At 47.3% G+C, this 24617-nt stretch overlaps 2 protein-coding genes across 4 annotated transcripts in view; one reads left to right on the top strand and one right to left on the bottom strand.

Moving 5' to 3' along the window:
* LOC148841671 (PRELI domain-containing protein 1, mitochondrial-like) overlaps nucleotides 1-2057 on the top strand; it is a 30072-nt gene extending 28015 nt beyond the window's left edge. The window contains exon 6 of the mRNA XM_088918378.1: nucleotides 560-2057. Within this exon, the coding sequence (XP_088774504.1) occupies nucleotides 560-699 (140 nt within the window). The 3' untranslated portion in view covers nucleotides 700-2057. The remainder of the gene's footprint in view (nucleotides 1-559) is intronic.
* A 2070-nt stretch (nucleotides 2058-4127) lies between these two features.
* mxd4 (MAX dimerization protein 4) overlaps nucleotides 4128-24617 on the bottom strand; it is a 40454-nt gene continuing 19964 nt past the window's right edge. For 2 of the 3 annotated variants that reach the window (XM_088918297.1, XM_088918288.1), the window contains 3 exons: nucleotides 15444-15558; nucleotides 11546-11705; nucleotides 4128-9751 (listed from right to left, as the gene is read on the bottom strand). In XM_088918297.1, coding sequence (XP_088774423.1) covers nucleotides 9603-9751; nucleotides 11546-11705; nucleotides 15444-15558 — 424 coding nt within the window. In that variant the 3' untranslated portion in view covers nucleotides 4128-9602. The other variant, XM_088918306.1, reaches the window with a different exon arrangement.

Raw genomic sequence — 24617 nt, 5'->3', positions numbered from 1 at the left:
GAAACGACCCTGATTGTGGCAGTCTCTCGCTGGTTCTCACCCCTGCGCGGTGCCGCCGGGCGATCGCGGCACTTGTGTCTTCAGCAGGAATCGAAATGTCCGCACAGCCTCCTGTTGCGATAAAACACGTCCTGGTTCCCAGGACAACGGCTCCTGTTAAGACTGTGACAGACTAGGCAGACTAGAACATCTATCTTTCGAGCTCATTTGAAAAAAGGAAGGAAAGGTTTAATTAATCCCAGCACTCCTGTGTTTGACTGTCAGTGTGTACCAGAGGCCATTTTCCATGGTCTTTCCCAAAGATACAGTGTAGCTGGGGACCAGCTTGGGACCCTGTGATGTTGTGAGAGCTGGCTTTGTGAGAAAGCCACCATCTTGGCTCAAATCCCAGGCCCAGTGGTGTTGGGTTGAGCCAAGATGGTGGCTTCCTCCTAGCAACCCCTCCCTCTACTTATATGAATACCTTTTCACCAGTGTTGGTCATGTCACTGTAATCCAAGGCTGGGCTTTCATCCGTGTGTTTTTATTCATCTCCCTCTCCTGTCATTTCTCCGTACAGGAGAGGGACCGGCGAGGAGCCGGAAGGACACCCCGAAAGACGCCGGTGAAAAAGCGAAAGAGACGGCCTTCACCGCCACAGAGAAGGCCAAGAATCTGGCCAGTGCAGCCACTCCCCAGAAATCGAACCAGTTCGTCTGAGATCGGGCCGGAGTGCGTCTCTGCTCGGGAGGGACACACTGGAGCCCTTTGCACCTATAGGGACAAAGAAGAGTGGTCATGTGGCTGAGCTGCGGTTCCTGAGGGCCTCCCACGTAGCCTCCTGTGGGCTGTTACCATGTACTGTCGGGTCAGAAAACTGGGCCTGGATACTTTGACTAGCTGTCTGCTGAAGACCATAATTAATGCTCTTCAGGCCTCTTACTCTGTGACTGTCCTGACCGAGCCCTGGGCCTGCGCTCAGGGCAGTCCAAATTCTCTGCACCTGTCTTACCTTTTAATTTGTCAGCTTCAGTGCTGCCTTGAAGTCTCAGGTAATGTCCAGTTGTAGGTAGATGTGTACATCTGAACATGTACAAATGCATATCGAGTGTTTTTAAGAGTATGTATAAATTGTGTCGCGTTTGGTTTAAAAAACCATCTATGATCATGGACTCCAGAGCAGCAGGTTCCGGAGTGAAGAGAATGAAATGAGAAAAGAGATGTTGACTTTGTCCATTAGGTGTTTTTAGAGTTTGATCATGAATATGCAGTGTTTTTTTCCCAGGTCTCATTTCATTTTTTCGTTTCGTCATACTCTTGTCTCTAAGATTTCGCGTCAAACGTCTCAAACTTGTACGTGATTCAAAGAAATAACCTACTCTATTTATTTCACATGGTCCTAACCTCGTGGCATTCCTTTCTACTTCGTAACCTTTATTCAGAAAGCTGATTTCATGTTAAGGAGGTGGTGTCCGGACGCTAGTGGAGCTGCAGTGAGCCACATCCTAGATCGAGGGGGATGGACGAGTCGGCTTCGCTTAATTGGCTGCGGTGTCGTTGGAGGCAGTTGGGCTGGAAGGCTGACGTGCCCTAGGGAAGGTACTGCTTGCAGGCCTGCTCGTTGCTCACTGTTCGCTGCTTCAGCCCAGCTAGGCTGCGCGCAGCAGGGCCGTCTCTGCAGTCTCCACTGCCTCGCACCCGGGCTCTCCCCTCTTCCACTTCACAGCTGGCACTTCTGCCCCGCCCTGGGCTCTGACACCACTTTTCTCTGGTCACGCGGCAGGTTAAATTATTTTCTGAAGTATGTGTATGTATATATATAAATTAATATATATTTTTCATTGAATTAAACTAATTTTGGCCAGGCTTGGCACTGCTACACGAATTCCTTAAAGAGCTGACAACCGTTCGAGTAAATGGGCTGGGCAGCACACTAGCTTCAGGAAAAATGGGGGGGGGGAGTATTTATAGAAGATTTACTGTATCGTACCTCTGTCTCAAGACTTTTTATACTGCAGTCAGTCTAACTCTTTTAAAATCCGTTTTACTTAATAAAGTGTGTCGGTACTGTTCCAGTGTTGGCGTGTCTCCTGGGTGATTCTTTGTGAAATATAGAGAGGCAGAGGCCTGTTAGGCGCTGATAAGTGTTCAGGGGGCAGAAGCAGCTGTAAAAACCTCTTGAACACATTGTAAGAGCTCGGTTCCCAGATACACTACAGATCCCTGGCCTCTGTCTGCTTTAATACCCAGATACCTCTTCACACTTGGGCTTTCAGTCATTTCATGCTGTGGTTTGGAACATGGGCCGGCTACCTGTCGAAAGGTGTAGCTCATTAATAGCCACTGTCAGGGTCAAATACACGGTGAGCAGGATCCTGTATCAGGAAGGCGAGTGAAGTGCGGTAAGAATATTTTTGTGACACTAGGAGTTCAGTGGCCCACGGTGCGTGGCCCTAAGAGAGAGTCTGAAACTGCAGGCCGCAGGGCAAAGGCTGTTTGTGTCATGTTCAGTATCAGCCAGCAGGGGTCTCCAGTATAGAAAGTGGAAGGGAGACCGAAGCAAGTCTCACTTTGAATTGCACAATGTTAGAAAAGCGTTACTTTAGGATGTCAAAATACTGCCAGTTTTCTCGTAAACCATAAAAAGAGATTACACATCTCACTTACTGTAAGCTCCTGCAGAAAGTGCCCTGCTGGTATGCCGGGGAAGCAAGAAGACAGGAAGACTGTTTCACAAAGAGGTCAAAATTCTCTTTTACCTTGGGTGATCCTGATCGCCTGACCCGTCTGTCTGTGTCCTCTCACTCTTCCCCTAGACCAGGGGGTCCCAGGCCTGGCCCTGCTGACCCACACACCTGCTGGGCTTCATCCCAGCTGACCTGGGTTATCTAATTGATGCCTGACTTGAAATTAATAAGCTGCCTGATGGTAACATTTGCAAGAATTTTTTTTCCCCAACTCAAGAGCTTGGAATTTGACTTTAATTAGCAAATGCAATTGCTAAAGGTCTACCTCTGGTAGGTTTAAAATCTGAGAACAGCTTGTTCCACACTTGGCCACCCTAAATCCCATTGTTTCCTATGACCGAATGAAAATATTGTACATTTCTCGATGAAGTAAAGACAAACCCTCTCTCATATCTCAGTGCCGATAAATGCCTCGCTGATTAAAGCTGGGATCCTCGATGCTGGCTGGACAGGTCATACCCACCCACGTCCAACCCCAGGCATGACATTGAAAGAATCTCGGTGGCAGAAGTGGTTGTTTTGCAGATCAGTACAGGGGAATTTATGTCTCAGCTTCCTTCACCCACATCAGAGTCAAACCCGATAGTGATCTCCAGGCTGTAGTGTCACATGCCTGACATGTCGCCAAGATCTCCAAACCCTTCCATGTTTCGCGGTTTGTACCTGGAAGATGATGCCTACGACAGTGTATTTTCACAACGCCGGACTCTGGATCGTCTGGTTTAAATAGTGTGACTCCTGTTGTGTTTTGTTTCCTGTTCCAAGCGCTGTCCCTGACACACTGGACACTTCCAAAACCTGGACAAATACGCTTCCAAGAGTTCCAAAGATAGCTGGGCACACTGGCGTGTATTTAATTGCACTTCGGGAACTGATCTGAGAGGTTGTGATCTGCTTTTCAACCTCACGCCTGGTTCATTAAACAGGATGGAATGGGGCTTGCTGGTGGATATTTCCGCCTTCCCCCTCAGAGGTCTGAGGCTGCTCAAAGCCGAATTAAAAAAGCCGAGTCTGTGCTCATCTCCTACTTCGCTGTGAGGAAACGAAGAATAATGGATTTGGGGCCTGATGGTCCGGTGCATCTTGTGAGCTTGACCTGAACACGTGCTGTCAGCTCATGTTAAAGCAACAGAACTGCAGGCATGGGCAGGCCAGCACCAGAATGATAATATTGAGGTTATCTGTCTGTTCAGACCTAGAAAACCAGTCTTACCAACAACCTCTTATTCACATACCTAAAACCTAGAGAGGCCCCTGTGATACACGGATATCAAAGCTCTGTTACAATAGGTCATTTGGTAGAAAAAGAAATGCCTTTTTTTAGATGATGAAATATTGCATTGCAAATATTGCAATAGAAAATCTGGAGACTGAAAAGAATGGAAGCCAGTGACAAGCTGTTGTATAAAAGTTTTTTTTATTATATTACAATGAAAGAATGATACAGCACTATACCGCTCAGTGTGGTACAGGCTGTAGCCAGCACCTGGTACATGTGCACAAATGAACTTATACAATATTATACATCTTAGGATCCACAAAGGACTCTTCTGCTAAAAAGATACATATTCACAGGTCTCTGGCACAGAACTCACCCACTCAGTGTCCCTTGGGCATCACGCCAAACTCCCCCCACCACTGCCCTAACTTCCTCATCACGCCTCCCCATACAAGGCTCCAATAACCCCCAAAACAGGCACCCAAGGCAACAGCACAGGAATGTGGCTCAGCCAGCTGCCACTGCCCTCCCATCGCACTGCTGAAGTGTGTTTCAAAGGAGCCGACCAGCCTTCGCAGTGCGACGGGACCCACCTAACTTCCTGAACACGGGCGCAACACGCAGGACGGACATGGCCAGAGTATTGTGACCCGGAGGCCGAGAGCCAAGGCGAGAGCACGGATCAGAAGGAGGACAGAGTTTTTCCAATTCTGTCTGCGAGAACGCTCGATTCATGTCCTTCACAAAACTGCTCACGTCCTGTTTGCTGGGCCAGGCAGCAGAAGAATTCAAGCCACCCTCTATCTGAAACGGGACTTCGCCCACGAAGCAAAGACTGGCAAGCAGCGTAATTGTTTTAGCGAGAAGGCAAAGAGTAATAAAATGACCGAGAACACTGAAGAACGTGGAAGAGGGAAAGATATTGGGGTTTTTTTCTTAACTGCTGCGGTTTTTCCCTGGGTGTTCCAAACTCCCACCTCAGCGTTGTGCCTGTAATGGAGAAAACTGGAGGACCCGACCCCTCACCCACTGAAGATGGCAGACCAGCTGAATCTTCAGTTTTCTTCTCCCAGCTACTTCCTGGCCCTTCCCAGAATTCTACAGTCCCTCTTCCTCAGTCACTGGCAGTGGCTCACACTCAAGCCAGCACTATCCCCCTAGTGGAAATCATGCTCATCTTCCATTGTGCTTTGTTTTATTTCTATGTACTCAGAGCAAATACTTTTAAAGCAGAGTAATACTGCTGCCTCTGCCAGTAGTACTTTTCACCATCATTATTTGTCCTCTAATTAAAATGGCAACAACTAGCACCAATAACTGGTTTCCTGTTCTACGTTCAGAGCGACAGCTTTAGACAGTCCAGTTGCTCGATTTGTGTTCAAACACCCTCCCCCCCAAAATCTGAACATTTTCACACCAGACCTCAACAAGAATTCAGAAACAGGGCAGTTGGATGGCGGTATTGAAGAGTAACAACATCCTGAGTGGCATTAAAGACACAATGAATGAGTACGGGAAGCAACAGCATTTGTTCTGTCGTTAATGCCTCTCAGTATTCTTATGTGCAATTATGTGTCTTAATTACCTCCAAATGGGAAGTGTTAATCATATCTGCCTCGTTAATTATTTGTTGTCCGTAAATTCACACGGCCAGCAGGAAGTTGGCTTCAGGAACCCACAGGCCAGGTACGCCATTGAAACAAAGCTACGCTTGCTCTAATGGCCGGTCTGAGGCCTTTCAGTACATGTGCTCAAGTTCCTTAAACCAATACAAATAACTTGAGTCTGTATGCACATGACCTATAAGCAACCCATCATCTGCCTGCCCTGTTAATTTTAGCCACACATCTATAATGGGAGTGGTTCTGTGCAAGAGGTTTTTTTTTGTTATATATATTTTAATTTTCATATCCCCCAAGTGTTCATTTGACCAATGAACTGGAGAAATAGGAAATTCAGCATTCTGCTGTTATTAACAGTCATGTTGTGTTAAGTGACATGAGACTAAACTCTTCAGGATTTTGCCTTTTCCTTTGAGCTCAGGAAAAAGAAGAGAGAAGTCAGTTACACAACGTACCACAAAGAGTTTATTACTGCCTCCTGACATTACATCGTCATATTGCTGCGTCGTGCCTCAAAGAAATGAGGATTTAATGAATGTGTAGTATACATTAACACAATCCTGGAACCTGCTTCGTTGAAAAGGAAGGAAACTAATTTATCAGCTGCCATTTTTTTTGTTACTCCCACTGTACCTTCCTCTTCATTTAATAATAAGCTTCTAGAAGGAGCTGGAGGGTTGTTGATTTATACGTAACTGAATCAGAAGGATTGTTGGCAAGGTCCGAGTATCAGACAAAATGAGAACGAGGACATTAAAGCTGCCATGAGATCACCAATATGGTCAGTGTTACGTAGCCACAAGTGGGACGTGGGAGCTCCACCCCTGCCTCTGTCACCCAGGCTTCCATATGTACAGCTCCTGGGGAAGGCTGGGAAGAGGCCGCCTGAGCTGAGCCCCACCCAGCACCCTATATTTTCAGTAGCGCCACCCCATTTGTTTCCTTGGTTGGGGGGAGGGGGAAGGCACGCTTCCAAAACGAGGCCGGGCGGCGGCAGCCAGTTATTAATCGACTGGCTTCCGCTTGTCTGCATTCGGTTTTTGTCTCCAAGTGGGAGTGGGCATTTGAAGCCGAGACCAGGAGGCGCTGCGTTACGCAAAGGGTTGTGGGAGTCTGGAACGGGGCTGCCCAGCCTGCTGGCCTCCTGCCGTCGGTATCCTCTCCCGGCTTTCGTTTTCGAAACGGGGAACGGCCAGAGCAGGGAAAGAGCAGACCTGCCGGCTTTCAACTCCCGGCTCCTCGGGGTGGGGGGGCGTCTGGGGGGCTCTGGGCAGGAGTGGGGCTCCCACAGGGCATGGGGGAGGGCTAACCTGAACAGTCACCAAGGCACAATACGACAGTGGGAGAGACCCTGAGAGCAGGCTCTGGGCTGGACCGTCCCACACCCTTCCTGTCACTCACACGCCTGGCACCTCCTCTCCGGCTGACTCCAGAGACGACTCTGTTTTTTTTTTTTCTTTTTTCTTTTTTTAAAGAGAACATTTAGGAAAATATAATACAAAATTTCATACAGGAAATATAGACTACACTTGCTAAAATCACTTACCTAAAAGTGTCTTGTAGCATTAGGTTTTTTTTGTATTTTGTTTTTTAATATATACATATACACGCGTATATGCATATATACAGACATATATACACTTTTTTTGTTTTTTTGAGACCTTTCTCAAAGGACTGGTCCATTTTTTACACATTAAAATGTCTTCATAGGCCATGCTCTAATGACTTAACCAAGCAGAGGTTGCACACCGATGCAAACAGCTCTAGCAGTAAGAGTAGTAGTTGTAATAGTAGCGCTATTGCTGCAGTCTAAAAAAAGAGGAAATTGCTCCTCCACAAATGCTGAGCGTAGAGCACTGCATTACACACGTGCTTCGAGCCCTGATGAACGAAACACAGGCTTTGCAAGATCCGTACGCCATATGCTGTATGCACACCTAATCAGTAATGCCCAGATGCTGCTGAATTTGAAGGTTTTTTTTTTTAAAAAACCTGTTTCTGAAGCAAAGCTTCTGCTTTTGAAAACTGCCATCGCTGGTTACAAAAAAAGAAAGCGGATGAATCATAAAATGAAAGGGACAGCCTTTCTCGGCTCCCAGCGGGCGCGGAGAGAGCTCCGCTCCCCGGCATGCTCTCGTCCACAGTAAACGAACTGAGTCAAAACAGCAGAATCGGGGGTAAAACACAAACCCATTCTGCAGGTACAACAGTCCTCCAGGTAAGGCTAATCATTAGAGCTGGCAACTTCCGTACAGGATTGACTTGTAAGCTTGAACCACGACACGCACACACGCACACGCGCACGCGCACGCACGCACAAGTACTGACTTGCGTCTACAAGAAAATTCATTGCAACTTTATCTACAGTCGTTCAGATCTAGCGAGTTAGGAACATTGCGTTTTGTGGACGGGAGGGGGATAACCTCTCCCCCCCAAAAACAAGTCTGTCGGCCCCTGTGGGAGACAAGCTGCAGTGATGTGCAGAGGGCTGGTGGGTCTGACCTTGTTAATCAACAAGGGCAAAACTTTAAGGCCTCTGCATCCTGAGCACAGCCTCCCCCTCGGCTGACGGCTGTCCACTCCCACTGCAAGTCTGCTGGGCCTTGGACCCCAGAGGTTTCCTCTTCACGAGGGGTGTCTGCTTTTTCTCCTCTGTGCCTCCTTTGTCCACTGTTACCTGATGGGATACTAAACTGCTTTCTATCCAGGTACAGTAACTTCCTTCTGACTTACTAAGCATACTGTGAAAAGTGCTACATAAAGAAAAGACTGAACTGAATTCAATGACGACAGGTCAGGGCGCTCCCTTAGAGATAGAGTTGTGCTTTCCATTAAGAAGGACGGAGAGGAGAGGCCACACAAACTGTGCTTCCGCATTGTTTTCAAGACGTTACAAAAAAAAGAATACACGGCATCCGCAAAGCATTTTTTGAAAAACAGAAATTAATTTCTGCAGGTTTTGGGACTGCTTTGCTCCTCCACAAAGCTCTGAAGGCACGACATCACTACTCACAGTTCTCCATCTTCACTCAAAAAGGGTGCAAGAATTTAATGCTCTGAAAGCAGCATTTTTCAACTTCAAAAATGGTCACAAATGCTACAATTTGCTACACTGATCATATGTAATGCTCTGAGCAGGGAAGTTGGCACCAATGTAAAGCTCCTGCTGGCTAAATATAACATTCATGTCATTAAACCTACTGAAATAGCTAAAGGCTCTTGGTAGGGGCCTACATTTATTATCTGAGGCGAGTATATCTACACGCTATGTTTACAGAAGGCAGAAACGATCGATCCCAGACAGACTCTTCACATATTAGTGTTCGTGTTCAGAACACCGGGCTACTCATTATAAAATAATGTAAAAGCGCAAGCAAAGCTTTGATCAGAAATAATTATGATTCATTTTTTAAAAAGACTGGAAGTGGTCGGGTCAATTGCCAAAAGAGGACCCAGTAGGCTTTGTCAGAAGTGATAAATGAAATGTGGAAGTGCATTTAAAATGAAAATCAAGAGGCACTACTTTAGCCAAAGGGCTGTGGGAGTGTGGAACAAGCAGCCCATTGTATGTTCATGGCCGAAGGTCAATGATCTACTACAAAACAAGCCAGATGAGACAAATGACCTCCTCTGGTTTGTAACCTTTCTTATCGTCTCATGATTAGCAGGACAGGGAGAGTTTCACCGAACTGGTGATGACCCATTGGGGGCCTTTGAGTTATTTTCAGGTTACTTACAAAAGGTGCCGATGAGTTTTTTCTCCTACTGTATATGTCTTCAGCGCAACAGGGCAAGTTTTATTTTCCTATTACATAGGCAACATCCGCATACAGCGCACACACACCCGCGCACACACACACACAGGGTTCCGATTACCAAGTCAAGACTGTACGCCACACCACCGTTCTCTCCGCCAAACCCCGACAGGGCTCTGCTATCTGCTGCTGTGGTGAGAGCGCGGAGGACGAGGAAGCGATCAGAAGTGTGTCTGTGGTCGCGCTGTCGGAAGAGTGGGACTGGGGCGGCGTGGCGACACTACGACAGGCAGGGCTGCAGTCTGTGGGAAGGTGTGTAGCTGCCGTCGCTGCTGCTGCCCTGCAGGCTGTAGGGGTCCTCGGCGTCGCTGACGCTGCCCACGCTGTCCATCTCCCCCGGGGTGAACTCCATCCCCTCGATGTCCACCTCTGGCGTGGGCACAGACAGACAGACACCATTTACTCACGGCTCCCCTGCCCAAAATACCCCCCACAACAGTCAGTCGCTGTTCACTGGGCTACATCCTCCGGGTGAAGAGAACAGCAGCAGCTGTTGCCAACACAAACGCGGAGGACAGAGAGGTCTCTCTTGTTTAATTTGTAGGAAGAACGTGGTGCCCCGGCTTTTTTCACAACAGTACGACGAACCGGCTTAGATCACCTTACAGAGCCAACAGCACATTACAATTAAAATTGACGGCATAATAAGATATAATGCACCAGACCTTGCAAACCCACAGTGAATACAGGGTGCACATCAGAAAACACCACGGAGAAGTCACATTATACAATTGACATTTTTCTGCATGCTTTTATTACGAGGCTGCTGTCGATTATGATTGCTGTGTAGGGACGTTCCAGACGAACGGAGCAGGGACTGTCTGCAAAGTCAAGAGAAGGGTTCTGCTCAGTAATACATCCAGGAAGAGACCAGTATTTCCCTGCAAGACCCCTTTCCTGGCCAAAACAATATTCTTAAAGAATGGAAATCTGGCAGCGCACCCTGTTTCAAGAGCTGATCAACGAGATGACAATGGTGAGGGTTAGTTTCTATAGGACACGCACTCTGGAGTGATCAGTCTGTCATAGATTTCAGCTCTGTTCTTATCTTAACAGGAAAACTGCAAGAATGCATAAGCAAGTTGAAGCTATTTGTTCTTTGGCTGTTGTTTTTTTTTTAAACGTTTCCTAGCTATTGTAAGTGTGGTTAAAATTTTCAAAACTCCTTACATTTCTTGTTAAAGTGTTATATCCCTAGCAGAAACACACAAAAGCAAAAGATCTTTAAAGGCCCTACAGCCACTAAATCAGAACTAGCACCAGGAGAGGAAGAGAAAGCACGTAATAACCCCTGTCTCTCTTCACACGAGTATAAACTGCTTACCCTCCCAGACACAATCAGCTCACTGCAGACGACCTGTGTGTCGAATGAGCCGGCTGTATTACAAGCCCGAGCAGGATTACAGCCTTGCTCTCGGGAGCTCTATTATGGCACTGTGGTAATGGACAGCGCACAGTAACCTTAATCCTGCACGCACTTCAGAAAAGAAGAGAACACCTCACCAACCACACTTTCAGCTCGAGGAATTCTAATGCATAGTTAACACTTTCAAAACCTCCAAAAATATTAACTGATGACCTTTTCTTTAAAAGAAAAAAACAGTAATTTGAACAAAAGCCCCAGGCTTTCATGACAAAAACGTATTTTGGTTACTAGGCTGCAATGTTCTAGTTATTAGCACTGCATGTACAGCTTTATTTGGACTCCTGAACTATTCCTAAGTGGTTAACAGCTGACTATGTGGTCCCTGAGAATAAGAACTCAGGTTGGTCTCATGTTATCAGGGGTTCTGGCAATCCAGAATCCCTCTGGGAATTCCAGGAATCCAGACAGGCAGTGCAGGTTTTATTACACATTACACCAAGGCTGGTCCAGTTTTAGTCTGGCTTTGTGATTCCCTGCAGTTTTGGCTCCACCGAAACAGGGTTCATACCTTAACACAGAGCTGGACAGGGAAGGCAAGGCCAAAGAGAGACTGGGCGGGACAAGTCAGCACAGGGCGGGGTTTGGGCAGGGCTGGGGCGGAGCTCAGCATAGGCAGAGTCAGGGCTGGGTCTGAACAGGGCAGAGCCAAGTCGGTGCAGGGGCAGGACCGGGGCGGGGCCAGGTGGGACAGGGGCGGGGCCAAGTTGGACTGGGGCGGGGCCAGGCGGGGGCCGTACCTTGCTCAGAGTCAGTGGACATGGTGGAGCCCATGCTGTCAGTGCGGACCCTCTCCAGGCCGTGCACGGAGAGCTGCTCCAGGCGGCGCTTGAGGTAGCGGTGCTCTCGCTGAAGCTGCTCCTTCACGTTGACGGCCTTGCGGTCCTGCTCCTCCAGTTTCTGCAGCACAAACAGACGTTTTTCTTTAGGGAGGGCCGAAGGGTCATGAACAAACAGTTCCTCACCCTTTTTCTTCTGTCAGGCCAGAAGATCCAACATTTACATCAGGATCCGCTGACACGTCAGGAAGGACTAGTGTGTACAGTCACTCCAAGCTCAGGGCAGCTACGACAACAACTTTAAAGAGCAGCTTTCCATTCGCCAACATCAAAGTAAAACACAGCCGAGGGTTGTTTCCAAGCTGTTTTTGCTCACTCCTAATCAGATTTAGTCAATTGCATATCTTTTCTTTCCCTTAAATATCAGAAGCCGTTGAAAAAACAAAATCAAAGGCGTGTTTGGGATATCTGAAATGACCAAAGCAGAGTCAAGCCACAGTGAGAGATGCGAGGTTAAAATCGGATATTCTAGTCGGCAGAAGTCAGCTTATTCCGAATCATATATGAAAAAAACACAAAAAGATGACCATTTTCCTCTCGTGTGAGATTTAGTTTAGAGACCCGGCGAGTCAGGTTAGACCACGGGCAGCCCTGAGGACGAGTTCGGCCCAGGTGTACGATGTTGTGCACACAACAAATCCAGGCCTGGAATGGAACCTGCTGCAATGTGCTCTTCAGCAGCTGTGCTCCAGTTTTGAACTATTCCAGTCAAAGAGTGAGTGAGAAATGACAAAACATCTCACTGGTCCCATATCGCGGCCTTGGTTTTAATCAGAAGCACATCTTGACTCTGCGGTATGTGACTGTAGTGCTGACTCTTTAAACAGGCCACTGACCGGACTCGTACAAAGACTAGACCAGAGAAATTGAAATAACAGACTTAACTGTACTTTTCTCTGAAACATTTACATTTACAAGGTCAGTCAAGATTTTATTGCATTTCTGTTACTGATGGTTAAATGCAAATTATGATTCAGGCATTTCAAGAATGAAAGTTTTATGGGAATAATCACATGAGTGTTCCACTTAAACAGAGAAACATTTTCCAGTTTATTACTCCGAATGTGCAGTACAGCGTGTTCCTGGTCCTTTTAAATGGAATGAGAGCACTGAATCAACACTTTACAGATGACTAGCTGAATATACGGGAACACACCTCAACACATGTGGCCATTCAGCTTTGTACGTCTTTATTTTGAATGGAACTGCTCTGCTTTTTCAAGCATTCAGAAGCCAGGGGATTATGTAATACACTTACAACCACTCCCCTCGACACGTGACTGATGCTCCATAACTCATTCAGCTGTTTCCTGGCACAAATCGGCAATCACAGACTTTGCTGAAACACTAGCCCCTCCGCCAGCAGAAGACAAATCACACCCTGACGGCACAGACCCATTCCTGCTTTAGCTCCTGGTAGCTCTGTTCCTATTTCAAGTTTCAAGAGCACAGTGTCAAAAACAAAGTTTTGCAGGCGCTGAGGCATCAGCTGGGTCACGCAATCTCAAGGGCTGTGGCGGATCCCTAATCTTTCAGCATGACAAGCGGGGAGTGTTTCGGGCTGGTTCGGTTGTCCCAGAAAGCGTACAAGACATCGTGTGACCGTTTAAAACCTGTCCCTGCCAGGGTTCAGCGGCTGGGAGAGCAATTTGTGCGTCCCGCTAATGAGCGTCTGAATTAATGGGCCGTGCAGGAACCACAGGATATCAAAACCTCCACTGGCTCACAATCCCAAAACAAAAACACAGACTGCAAATCCCCAGTTCCTCTGAAAACAAGCACAGGGGGTATACATCACACGAACTTGCACTGCATCACAGACAAGCTCTAGGACAGATGCGCTAACAACTCCCTTCTTTATCACCTGGTATCAGACTGACACAGGTACACACAGGCTTTGCTAAAGTGCAACCATATAAATGTCTAGACATTGCAGTACATATTTCAAAAAGGCAACCTTGCTCGCTTGGAATCTACCTCAATATGTGTACAAAGACTGACATTAACAAAACATTACAATTCAGCTACTTGTCACATTTGGACTGCTGATAATTCAAGATTTTTTTATTTTATGCTTGTTACATATTCCAGATCAGTCTCTGCTCCGCCATTTATTTATTTTGAAACTTTAAAGCTTCTCAGTACGGAGATAGTTCTGTACAGCGTGAAACTAAAAGTCTGACGATTCTGTCAGGAATAGGGAAAACAGGGGTTAAGACTCTGGGTTTGGAACTGGAATGCTGAGAGCATCTTGGAACAAAGTACTGCAGTCAGATTCCTTCACTCAAATATGCACTTGTGTAAAAGCCTTCAAATAGAAGTCTCTGTGGATAGGTGCCAGAATCACAGAAGCTCAGCAGGTCTAGTCACCTCTTTGGCTCGGCTGAAATGAAACTACCTCATTCATTTTGTCCAGGTAAATCAGGTTTAAATGTAAATTAAGCGGAAGGATACTGGCTAATGTACGCCAAATCAGGTTTTGTTATTAAGCTAGAAGGTGCTCTAACAAACTAGTACACATAAGCACCACGTTACTAACTGGAGATTACGGACCCTGTATTCAAAACACTTAGGAGCTTAAGTCCCCAATACCTCCCATGGAGATTTAAGCGCCTAAGTGTTATAAATATAGGGCCCATGTGTTCATGTTTGTCTATCGCACTGCACTGTGGCAGGACCCGGGTCTGTCAACTGTACCAAGTCAACAACGTTTAACCTTTCAAAGCATTTCACAGACCCAGCCTCAGGCAGCATACACAGAACCGATCCTCGTTCGCAGCACGCAATCTTCAGGCCCCTGCTCAGGGCTGCTAACGCAAGCTTTGAAAAATAAAGACTTTATTACATTTAGTAAATAAATGTTTACTTTATTAGTTGGTTTACGGTGCGACTTGTCTTCCCTTCTGTTGCTCCCTGAACCTGCATTGAGTACACATTTATCAAAAAATGGAAATAAAACACAGCATTAGGAGATACAGTATATGTTTGGAATGACAGGAATTTATGTTCAGTTTTAAGTTGGTTTTACTACAAATATTCATAACCGTTTCAAACACTGTATTAAACCAGCAGTCAGCCACATAGAGGAGTGCTAACGGCCATTTTAAAATAGTCCTGGAATATACCGGTTCACAAAGGCTGAAAATACATATGGGCAAAAAGGGGAGCTTTCAGAAAACCTCTTCGGGACAATATGAGATGAGCCTGGTTCTGCTTGGCATAAACATGTTTCTTGTTACAATCCGGCTCAGAAGAGAGGCACAGAAAATGAAACACCGAAATCATTTTCTAAAAAATGTTTTTTCATGACATGCTGCATTTGAGAGGTTAGGGATGCTTAAGTTCAAGCTCCTATTCTTTGTTCATTCTCTGTAATGGGGCCGGCAACCACAAGCTTTTCCCAAGAGCTCAATCACCACAACACCAAAAGAGTGAGACGTACAGGCAGCAAAAGTGATGGACTGTGTTGAAGAGGCTGCATGGTCAGTGTGACCAGTGTGACGGAGGCAAAGACAACCTTAAGTTTCACCAGCCCTGCTGTAGGCACTGTAGGAGCAGAATACCCAAGATACGCATGAAAACACAGGCTTCGAGCTGATCGACTCCACTGAGCAACCAGCTGGATCAGAGCGGCTCGGCTCGGCAGTTGAGGGCCACTGTCTTTGCAGGTTTCGTGATAACCCAAGGGGTAAAACGCACAACTCTTCCCACAGTCCAGTCTCCAGGGCTGCAGTCCTGCTCTGACATCTGACAGCGCCCCCTGCAGGCTGGGAGGACAAGGCCACGCACGCTGCCTTACCTTGATGTGCATCTTGGCTCTCTTGAGGAGGCTCAGTGTGGTGTGTCGAGTGCTGTCGGGCCCCAGGGGCACCAGCTGCTTCAGCTGCTCCAGGTAGAGCCGCAGTTTGGCACGTCTGGAAGAGACGGAAAGGCAGGCGTTGGGCACAGCTCTCGGACGCCACACACACAGCTACGCTCTCGAGAGAAACCCCAAGAAGTTCTCCATTTTTCCAGTCAGCGGTCCCAAAGAGTGACCTGTACTGGGCCAAGAAATTCCTGGCATGATCTGGGAGCTGAAGTAAATAACAGCCCCTCCCCTCATTGATGAATCAATCAGAGAGTTTTAATTGGGACTCGTCACTGTGTCGGTCTAAGCTCCTTATTGACGTGAAGGTGGGGGATTTCAAGAGAGAGTGAAAATAAAAAGCAAGAGACCTTTTCAAAAACCGAAAAACGCGCACCGCCGCGAGACACGGCCAGTTTGAAATTGGCGAGTAAGAAAAAAAAAGTTCAGGAGTTTGGCTTTAATTTTAAGCGGTAACAAAATTGGCAAGGCACCTGGTTACAGTAAGACCCCAGAGAAACCCCAAGTCAATGACTGGGATTGCCAGAGATACAGAGATCCCTGGTGCAGAAAGATCTAAATGCAACCAGAGGTTTTCGCATCTGTGGAAACGTGTTAATGAGTGCCGTGTGTACAGCACACTAAACGGACAATTTCAACATGTCCATCATCCACGTTAATGCAATCTAAGAAATTCCTCGGGACTGCGTTCGCAGGGTTTTCAAAGAACAGTCAACAGTAAAGGCCCTTGTGGCGGCGAGCTCTGCCGTGGGTTCATGCACACTGAGGACTCTTGGCTTGTGTAATCGCCGTGATGAGAAACATTTCGCTTCCAGTTAGAATTACTACTTGGGAGTTACAAACTGCGATATATTTCAAAAGAAACTTTTTACCCCTGTGATATCATCACATAAAGCGCAATGAAACCGCACCTAGCCAGCTGAGAAAGAGCTGGGAACATCAACAGCGTCTACATGCAAGGACCCCGTTTGCCCATGTGGTCAACAGGAGACCGTGTCTTGTGTGTCGGAGACTCAATCTCCCCCCCCCTCTCCCGCCTGCACACCCATCCAGCTGTGCACATCTGTACAGCGTTCCCACACTCCCCGAGCCACAGAACTTCGCACCCGAGCTCTGCTCCTCCGACTCTCCCGGCTTCCGGAGCTCCGCCTGCGACGGGCTCCTCCAGTTCCACGCCTTGGACTTGTCACAGACGTCCCTCTTTTTTTTTTTAAATCTGCAGTTGAGCTACCTACAGTTTACCAACAAGTTCAGAGTATAGAACTGGCAAATTATTCAAAAGACACAACCAGATGGTGCTTTAGATTAGAACAAATGTGCTCTTTAGTATTTATGACACTTTTTAAGCCAAAGAAATACAACTTTAATCCCCAAATACCATTTCTTTTAATTTTTATGGCAATCCTGCGTAAGTTCCACCTGCACTGGACGTTCACAGGCTTGCATCTCGGGATACTGTTTCCAGAAACACGCACACACAAACCGCCACACGCTGGCGGAGCCGCAGCTCTCAGGCCGCACATGTGTGCGGAGAGCCGCACAGCGAGCTCCCTGTTGTTGTGTTTGTTTTTTACTGGATTAACGAGCCGTATTAACAGAAACTCTCGCTGTCTGACAGGGCAGAGCGCGAGCAGAGCACAATGGGCTTTGTACTGTATTACAGAACTGGAACAAAAGGGTAATGCCCATGTCAGGACAGCAACGGCGAGCCCTGCCAAATGGAAGCTCTCATGAATTCAGCTGACGTCAGATCGCTTGCTGCGGTGCACACTTTGCATACTAGGCTAGCTCAAGTACACGTGCCGCTTAGCTCGACAGGACACAAGAGCAGGGCTGAAATATCAAATTCAAGAAAGGAGGAATAAAGGAGGGGTTTTAATAATCCGGAATCCATCTTTACAGTCCAGTTGCATATTTGTAAATTCCAGACACCCTCGTGTTATTCTCCATCGTAACCTCTTCCATCGCCGTGACTATCCTCAACTACAGCCGACTGCTATCCTCACCAGGGCCAAACCACCCGAGGAGCCGAGCAACTTCCCAGCGGCCTTTCTGCCCCTGAGCAACCCGCCACTGGTCAAGAGCCTCCAGGAACTGGACCGGCTGCAGTCTGGTCACTGTGGGGCAGACCGGCGCCTGTGTCAATGACCGATATTGACACAGAGTTACTAATATTCTTTATTAATACTAACAGAGACGTGTTAATAGAGACAGGTTTACAGTACAGATATACTGCAGCTTATGTGTTTCTTTTATATAGATGTAAGGCTGGTACTGGGTTTTAAACGGACTGCCAAGCTCAAACTAGCTCAGGTAAGATCTTCTTCAAAACACAGTGTTTGTTTCTGAACTGGGCCTCTGTCTCGGTCTCTTGCCATCCACCTTGATTTATTCCTGCTCTGCTCTTCTTCTGTTGTTGTATCCAGACCACTGCATTACCAGAGAAAAGATGCACCCAGGGGGCCAAAAAAATGGAAAAACTTGTACAGTCACATAGCGTAAGACAGCTTGCAAAGGAGAGGAGGCCTTTCTGCCCATCTTCGCAGGTTAGGTTTGGTTTTAGCAGCTAACTGATCCGAGGATCTCATGGCAGGGTAGCCTGTTCCATACTCCCACAACCCTTAGTGTAAAGAAGTGCAAAGAAGTGCCCCCTACTCGCAGTGTTCTTCCCTGCATTTACCGCAGGATGTGTACTATAATCAGAGTCTCCAATTATTTGCTTGCGAAGTGTAGATGAGTGGAATTACTCTGAGTAGACCATGTATACACATCTCATTTAGGAGCCTATACAGAATTATAAGAACTCATATGTGGCACTTAGGTAGTGTTCACAAAGAATACACTGCAAATCCTTGTTCTCCTTTTGCATGGACTATTTTTCCACTTCAAAGCAAAAGCCTGGCGTAGAAGTGTTCAACTGCTGAGATCTCACAACTGAAGGACTCTCATAGCACGACTACAGCACTGCGTAGAGCTGCAGTCATTAATACACAACAACTAGCCTTTAGTATCATCTTTAGACATTACAAACAAGAGTAATCCTTGTGGACCATCTAGCAGTTAGTAGCTAATTCATCCAATCATCTCATCCAGCTTTTTCTTAAGAACAGTCAGGAAATGAGTTTCAATAAGATGGTTGGGTAGTTTGTTCCATGCACCCACAACGCTTTGTGTAAAGAAGGGCCACCTGTTCTTAATCTGAAATGTGCTTACTCTCCACTTGTATCCACTTGTGTTTTTTTGTTTGGCTGTTTATTCTGAAGATGTGTACTAAAAGGTGCAGACCACAGATTCCAAGTCTATACAGCACACAAAGTTACAGTTTCTAACTTGAAATCATCATAATGTGGCCTCTCTGCCTCTCCCCTGCTCCCGCCTCCTCCACTCTCCCAGCTGTCCTCCTATGCTGTTTAATCTTTGCGGTCTACCCTGTCTTTCTCACACCCGAAGAAGGCTCCACAGCCGAAATGTGTTTTCTTTCTTCTCTTTTCAGCAAGTAATAAACCTATTACTTGTTCCATCATCATAATGGTAATCACAAAAACAATTTGTGAATTGGAAAACATCAAGAAGGCTCTCCAGCCAAAATGTTGTTTTTCTCCTTTATATTTTCCAGCTTGGAATGAACCTTTATTGTTCATTGCATCAAAATATTATGTTTCCACATTTGATAAACCATAAACTTTTAGCTTAGCTCTGACATAAGTAATAAGTAGTATACCTCACAAGGGATGACAGTTCCCTGCAGATTACATGTTTTATATTAATTTGTTTTTATTTGCATGCATGTGAGGTTGCAAACTGCGGACGCTGCACTTTGTGTCTTCCCATCTCCAAAACTTACACATCAGATTGTCCAACAAGCCCCTGGACCCACAGAACCCGTGCCCCCCTACTGGATAAGATGAACAAAAAAGGAAAAGAAAACAAAATATTTTCCCAGCCCACTCAGCCCTGACACACAATGCAAAGTTCTCTTCAAAGACGCACAGCCACCTACAGGGACTTTAGTGACGTCCATGCAGGGCCTGAGAGGTGTTACCTCACGGACCGAGTACCTCCAGGAGACTTTTCCTCCTTTCGGGCCTGCTGCCGAGCGGTATTTTCTCAGGGGTCCCCAGAGGTAGGCCTGGTTGCTATAGTGACAGCAGTGTGCGCGGCTCCTACAGGAAGCTGCTTCATTGTCGGCTCTGTAGGGCACTGGCTCCTGCCCCGGGGGCGTCTCGCAGTCTCTGAGGACCGTGAGGCGTGGGGCCCTGCCCTGCCCACTCCGGTCCAGAGAAGTACGGCCCGGGACAAGCAAGGAACACAGGCCCGTGACGGCTGGCCAGCTGGAGAGACGGCCATAATAGTCCAGCCGTCCTCCTCCTCTGCTGAGGGGATGTGCCGTCGAACTGTACCGTATATACAGTAAGCCCTCGGTTTAACAGCTCAAGTCTTCTTGAAGGGGAATTTTGTCTGTAAAATCAGAAATACCAGACTTCTCCCCCATTAAAGGACAAAGTATAGGGCAACTGGTACAGGGCTAGGCCACTTGTTTGCGATGGGTGTTGTCTGCGTTGCGTAGGCTTAAGCGGATTTTAAAAAAACTGTCTTTTTAAAAAATACACTGAACTGCTTACAATGTGCAGAAAAAGCTCTATTAAATGCCCAAATAATAAAACAAGGTAAAAAGAAATCCTACGTAGGCTTAAAATTCAGGAATATCAATGGAACCCTGTAGGGGTAGGTTGGTTACTGACGATGGGTGTTTGTATTCTGTACCCTTTAGCGAATTTTATACAGTATATTTACACATGAACTAAAGAGCTTGTGTATGTACGATACCAAAAGGCAAAGGAACAATTTTATTGACTGTGTTCATAAGTTATCAAATCCAGAAAGCATAAACAGATATAGCATATATAGATACAATATACGTGCTCTATATATTGTATATATATACGGTATGTATATATTATATATACCATATAAAACATATATAGATACAATAAAGCTTGTATTGAATTTAATAGATAGTATATACCGTATACACAGTATTTATTTCTCATATATTAATATATATTAGTCTGTTAAACTGAGTTTTGACTGTATTAGCTTCAGTGTGGCACCTGAAGCCACAACCTTTGAGTTCCCTCACGCCACCTCCACCCACGAGACCCCACCAGGCTGCAACATGAGCCCAGCATACAAGAAAGCCGACTAGAATAAACATCTGGCACAATACCTTCTGCAGCCTGGGCCTGAAACTCAGGGAAGTGTGAGAAATCACACCCTGCTGCCCAACTTCCCTGACGCAACGCAGACACTGGCACACTGAGACCTGTCCACCTGCATTCTCTTCATACCGCACAATGAGGGCATGGAGAAAACAACAGGCACCAGCCTCAACAACACATTTCTTACATGTACAAAAGTCAAAAGGAACACATACTTTTTTGTCACCAGAGAACTCAGAGAGTTTTCCAGGCAGTCAGGTTGGCTTTGCTGTCGCGGCTGAGACTCTGCCCCCAGTCCAGCTCGTCCCAGCTGAACACAAAGACAGTACTCGCACAAAAGCTCCGCTGATGGAAAATCTGACTTTTGTCTTCATTAACAAGGTGCTCCTCTGAAGAGTTAGAATGATTGTAAGGTATCTGAGTGTTTAGAACCGCTGGACAGATGGTAACTGTCTGGATGTGAATGCACATCTCAGTGCTTCTTGATCTAGAAGCAAAGGAGAAGGTATAGAGGAAAAATAAGGAGGACTCTACTGCTGCCTGACAGCTCATGTCCTTGGGATTTTTTCCTGGACTGTGGTGCCTTCTGTGCTGAGCTTGTGGGAGCTATGGTTTCTTCCCAGCTTCTCAAGACACGTGGGATAACTGGCGTCTCTAGATTGTTTGTGTGTGTGTACTGACAGTGGACTGACCTCTGTCCAGAGTGCAGTGTGTGTGTGTGTGTGTGTGTGTGTGTGTGTGTGTGTGTGTGTGTGTGTGCTGATGGTGGACTGTCCTCTGTCCAGAGTGCAGTGTGTGTGTGCACTGACAGTGGACTGACCTCTGTCCAGAGTGCAGTGTGTGTGTGTGTGTGTGTGTGTGTGTGTGTGTGTGTGTGTGTGTACTGACGGTGGACTGACCTCTGTCCACAGTGCAGTGTGTGTGTGTACTGACGGTGGACTGTCCTCTGTCCAGAGTGCAGTGTGTGTGTGTACTGACTGTGGACTGACCGCTGTCCAGAGTGCAGTGTGTGCGTGTACTGACGGTGGACTGTCCTCTGTCCAGAGTGCAGTGTGTGTGTGTACTGACTGTGGACTGACCGCTGTCCAGAGTGCAGTGTGTGTGTGTACTGACGGTGGACTGTCCTCTGTCCAGAGCGCAGTGTGTGTGTGTACTGACTGTGGACTGACCGCTGTCCAGAGTGCAGTGTGTGTGTGTACTGATGGTGGACTGTCCTCTGTCCAGAGTGCAGTGTGTGTGTGTACTGACTGTGGACTGACCGCTGTCCAGAGTGCAGTGTGTGTGTGTACTGACGGTGGACTGTCCTCTGTCCAGAGCGCAGTGTGTGTGTGTACTGACGGTGGACTGTCCTCTGTCCAGAGCGCAGTGTGTGTGTGTACTGACGGTGGACTGTCCTCTGTCCAGAGCGCAGTGTGTGTGTGTGTGTGTGTGTGTGTGTGTGTGTGTGTGTGTATTGACAGTGGACTGACCTCTGTCCACAGTGCAGTGTGTTTCTGTCCAGTACTGATGACGGTGTGCAGTGTTACTCTATTAAAGAATAACCCTGAAATACTGCAGGTTTCTGTGGAGAGCAAGTGTGGCCCCACGAGGAGCCACATGAACAGCTGGACCCCCACCAAGGGAAGCAAGGAGGAGAAAAAAAAAACAGAACTCGGGTCAAAATATTTCTCTTTTCCAGAAAAATAAGGAGCTATTCAGAGAGAGTCAGGAGTGCTGTGTACTCAGCTGCAGCAGCCAGCCTCTCTCACAGGGCCCGAGAGTAACCTGAGCTGCTGGGCGTTCCCCGCAACGCGCCAGGACCCCCCCTCCCCCTCTCTGCTACTATCTCCACCTGCACTCCTGACACTCCAGAAACGCTGGCTCGGAAACAGAGCGCCGCCGAATGTTTTCACTCCTGCCGAGGCTGAATGGAAAATACTGATGTGACAGCAGTCCTGAAATGAGAGCGAGGAGAGAGAGAGAGAGAGCGCGAGCGGGCGGGCAGGAATTAAAAATAACCCAGGAAGTTTGGAAAGAAGCCTTGGCTCTTTGAACTTCAGAGACGAGACAAAGCACTTCTTAACTCCTTCGCTGCGGCGTGTGAGGGAACAGGCGTTTCTGGCCCTTCCAGTCCAGTGGCCTGCTTGCCGCTGTTACATTTACTGCTGTGCACAGGGCGTCGGCGTTATCTCGCCCAACCTGACTGAACCACGGGCCGAGGTGTGACGTAAGCGTATCTGAAAGTGACCGAAGAGCCCAGAGACCTCAGAGCTCTGCCATTCGGGACAGAGTCTCCCCGCAACGTGAAGCACTATAGGAACACAGGAATCCTACCCCCTGGGAAACATCAGCCTCGCGAGGGGCTCATCACAGATTTCCATGGGACAGGGGCAGGGGATTCGGGGCAAGCACTCCACATCCAGAGAGCTGCTGGTTCCAGATACGACTGACCCAACTGAGAACCAGGCAAGACCAGCTGACCAGGCAATTAACACCCACCGCAGAGGAATATGCCATAGTATAGCTGGCACAAAACTCGCTCTTATTTTAGAGTAACTACCAATTTGCCCATTAAAATGGACCAATTTGCCAACTTCCCCCCCTACCCGCTCTGCAGGTACTAGAGAACCCATAGACCCGGGCTCTCCAGAACAGCGGGTGGACGGGCCTGGGTCAGGGCCAGGAAAAGAACAGCACCAGAGCCACAGCGAGTCAAAAAGGGAAGGAGCGATCGAGAATCTGGGATCAAAGGACGATCAGCGTCGCAACCAGACAACGTAATACTAGAGAAGTAGAACTTAAATTTAAATGATGATATGTGAAGCAGCACAGGCAGAAAGAGCCCACAAATTCCCTTCTAACAAAGAACTTAACATTGAGATCTTTTGTGCTTAGCACTTGACACATAAATATCCAGTCAAACATCTGCATCGTTACATTTTCGTACAATAAGAACATCAGGAAGGTTAGCTGTTCAAGAGGAGGCCGTTCAGTCCCTTGGTAATCAGCAGCTGATTGATCAGAGAATCTGTTGCAGCAGCTGATTCCTGAACGAAGCCAGGGAATCGGTTTCAGACTCAGAAACTTGTGCCATACTCCCGCAGCACGTATTACAACCGCATATCATCTCAGGTCGGCTAAAGGCGGCTCTGTGGTGCCGAAGCCGCAGAATTGCCGCAGGCACGACCCCCTCTCGTGTTTCTCTGACACCCGTTTCACACTCCCGCAACTCTCCGTGTAAGATTTAAAGTGCTCCTCCACGCCAAGTGCAGTTTCCGCACGCCTCCTCTGCTCCGCGTTTTCACTGTTCACTATGTTTGCATTGTCAATGGCTTTGAGGAGCTTGATTTCAATATACATTTAAAAAGGTACACCCTTGCCCCACTCTTCAGAGAGAAATCATCGAGTTAATAATCTAGCCTTAAACCGCTCCAGACCACTTGGCTAACAAGACAACGTGTGAACGTGTAGCTGGATGACAAGAGCTCCAGGCCTATAAGGCAGCCTAGCCTGGTGTGAAGTCTTTGGAGGGCAGGGCTCAAACTAGAGAAACAGGCTTGAACCTAAAGCCTGAAGCCACTGTAAAGACATTCGAGTTCTTGTCCGAGATTGTGCGGTCACACTAATATCGGCGTAAATGGTCTCAGCCAAAAAGAAAACTTGCTGCCGCGGTTCCTTAACCACACTGATCTACGAGAAGCCCCAGAAGGCTGGCCACCACAAAGAGCCAAAACCTTCCGATTTCCTCGTAGGTTTAAAAAATGATCTCAAAAAGGGTCAGGGAAAACCGCCCTGCTCTCGGTTTTAAAGGCACCGTGACACAGCTTTACCCTATTTGTATCCACCGGTCTGCGTTTTCCCGGCCGAGTTTGAAGACACTTCGTGGGCTGGCTCTCGGTGCCGTCGAGAA

Source organism: Atractosteus spatula, chromosome 1 (genome assembly GCF_055471065.1).
Source record: "Atractosteus spatula isolate fAtrSpa1 chromosome 1, fAtrSpa1.hap1, whole genome shotgun sequence".
Lineage (NCBI taxonomy): Eukaryota > Metazoa > Chordata > Actinopteri > Semionotiformes > Lepisosteidae > Atractosteus > Atractosteus spatula.
This window is presented reverse-complemented; position numbering and strand designations above follow the sequence as displayed.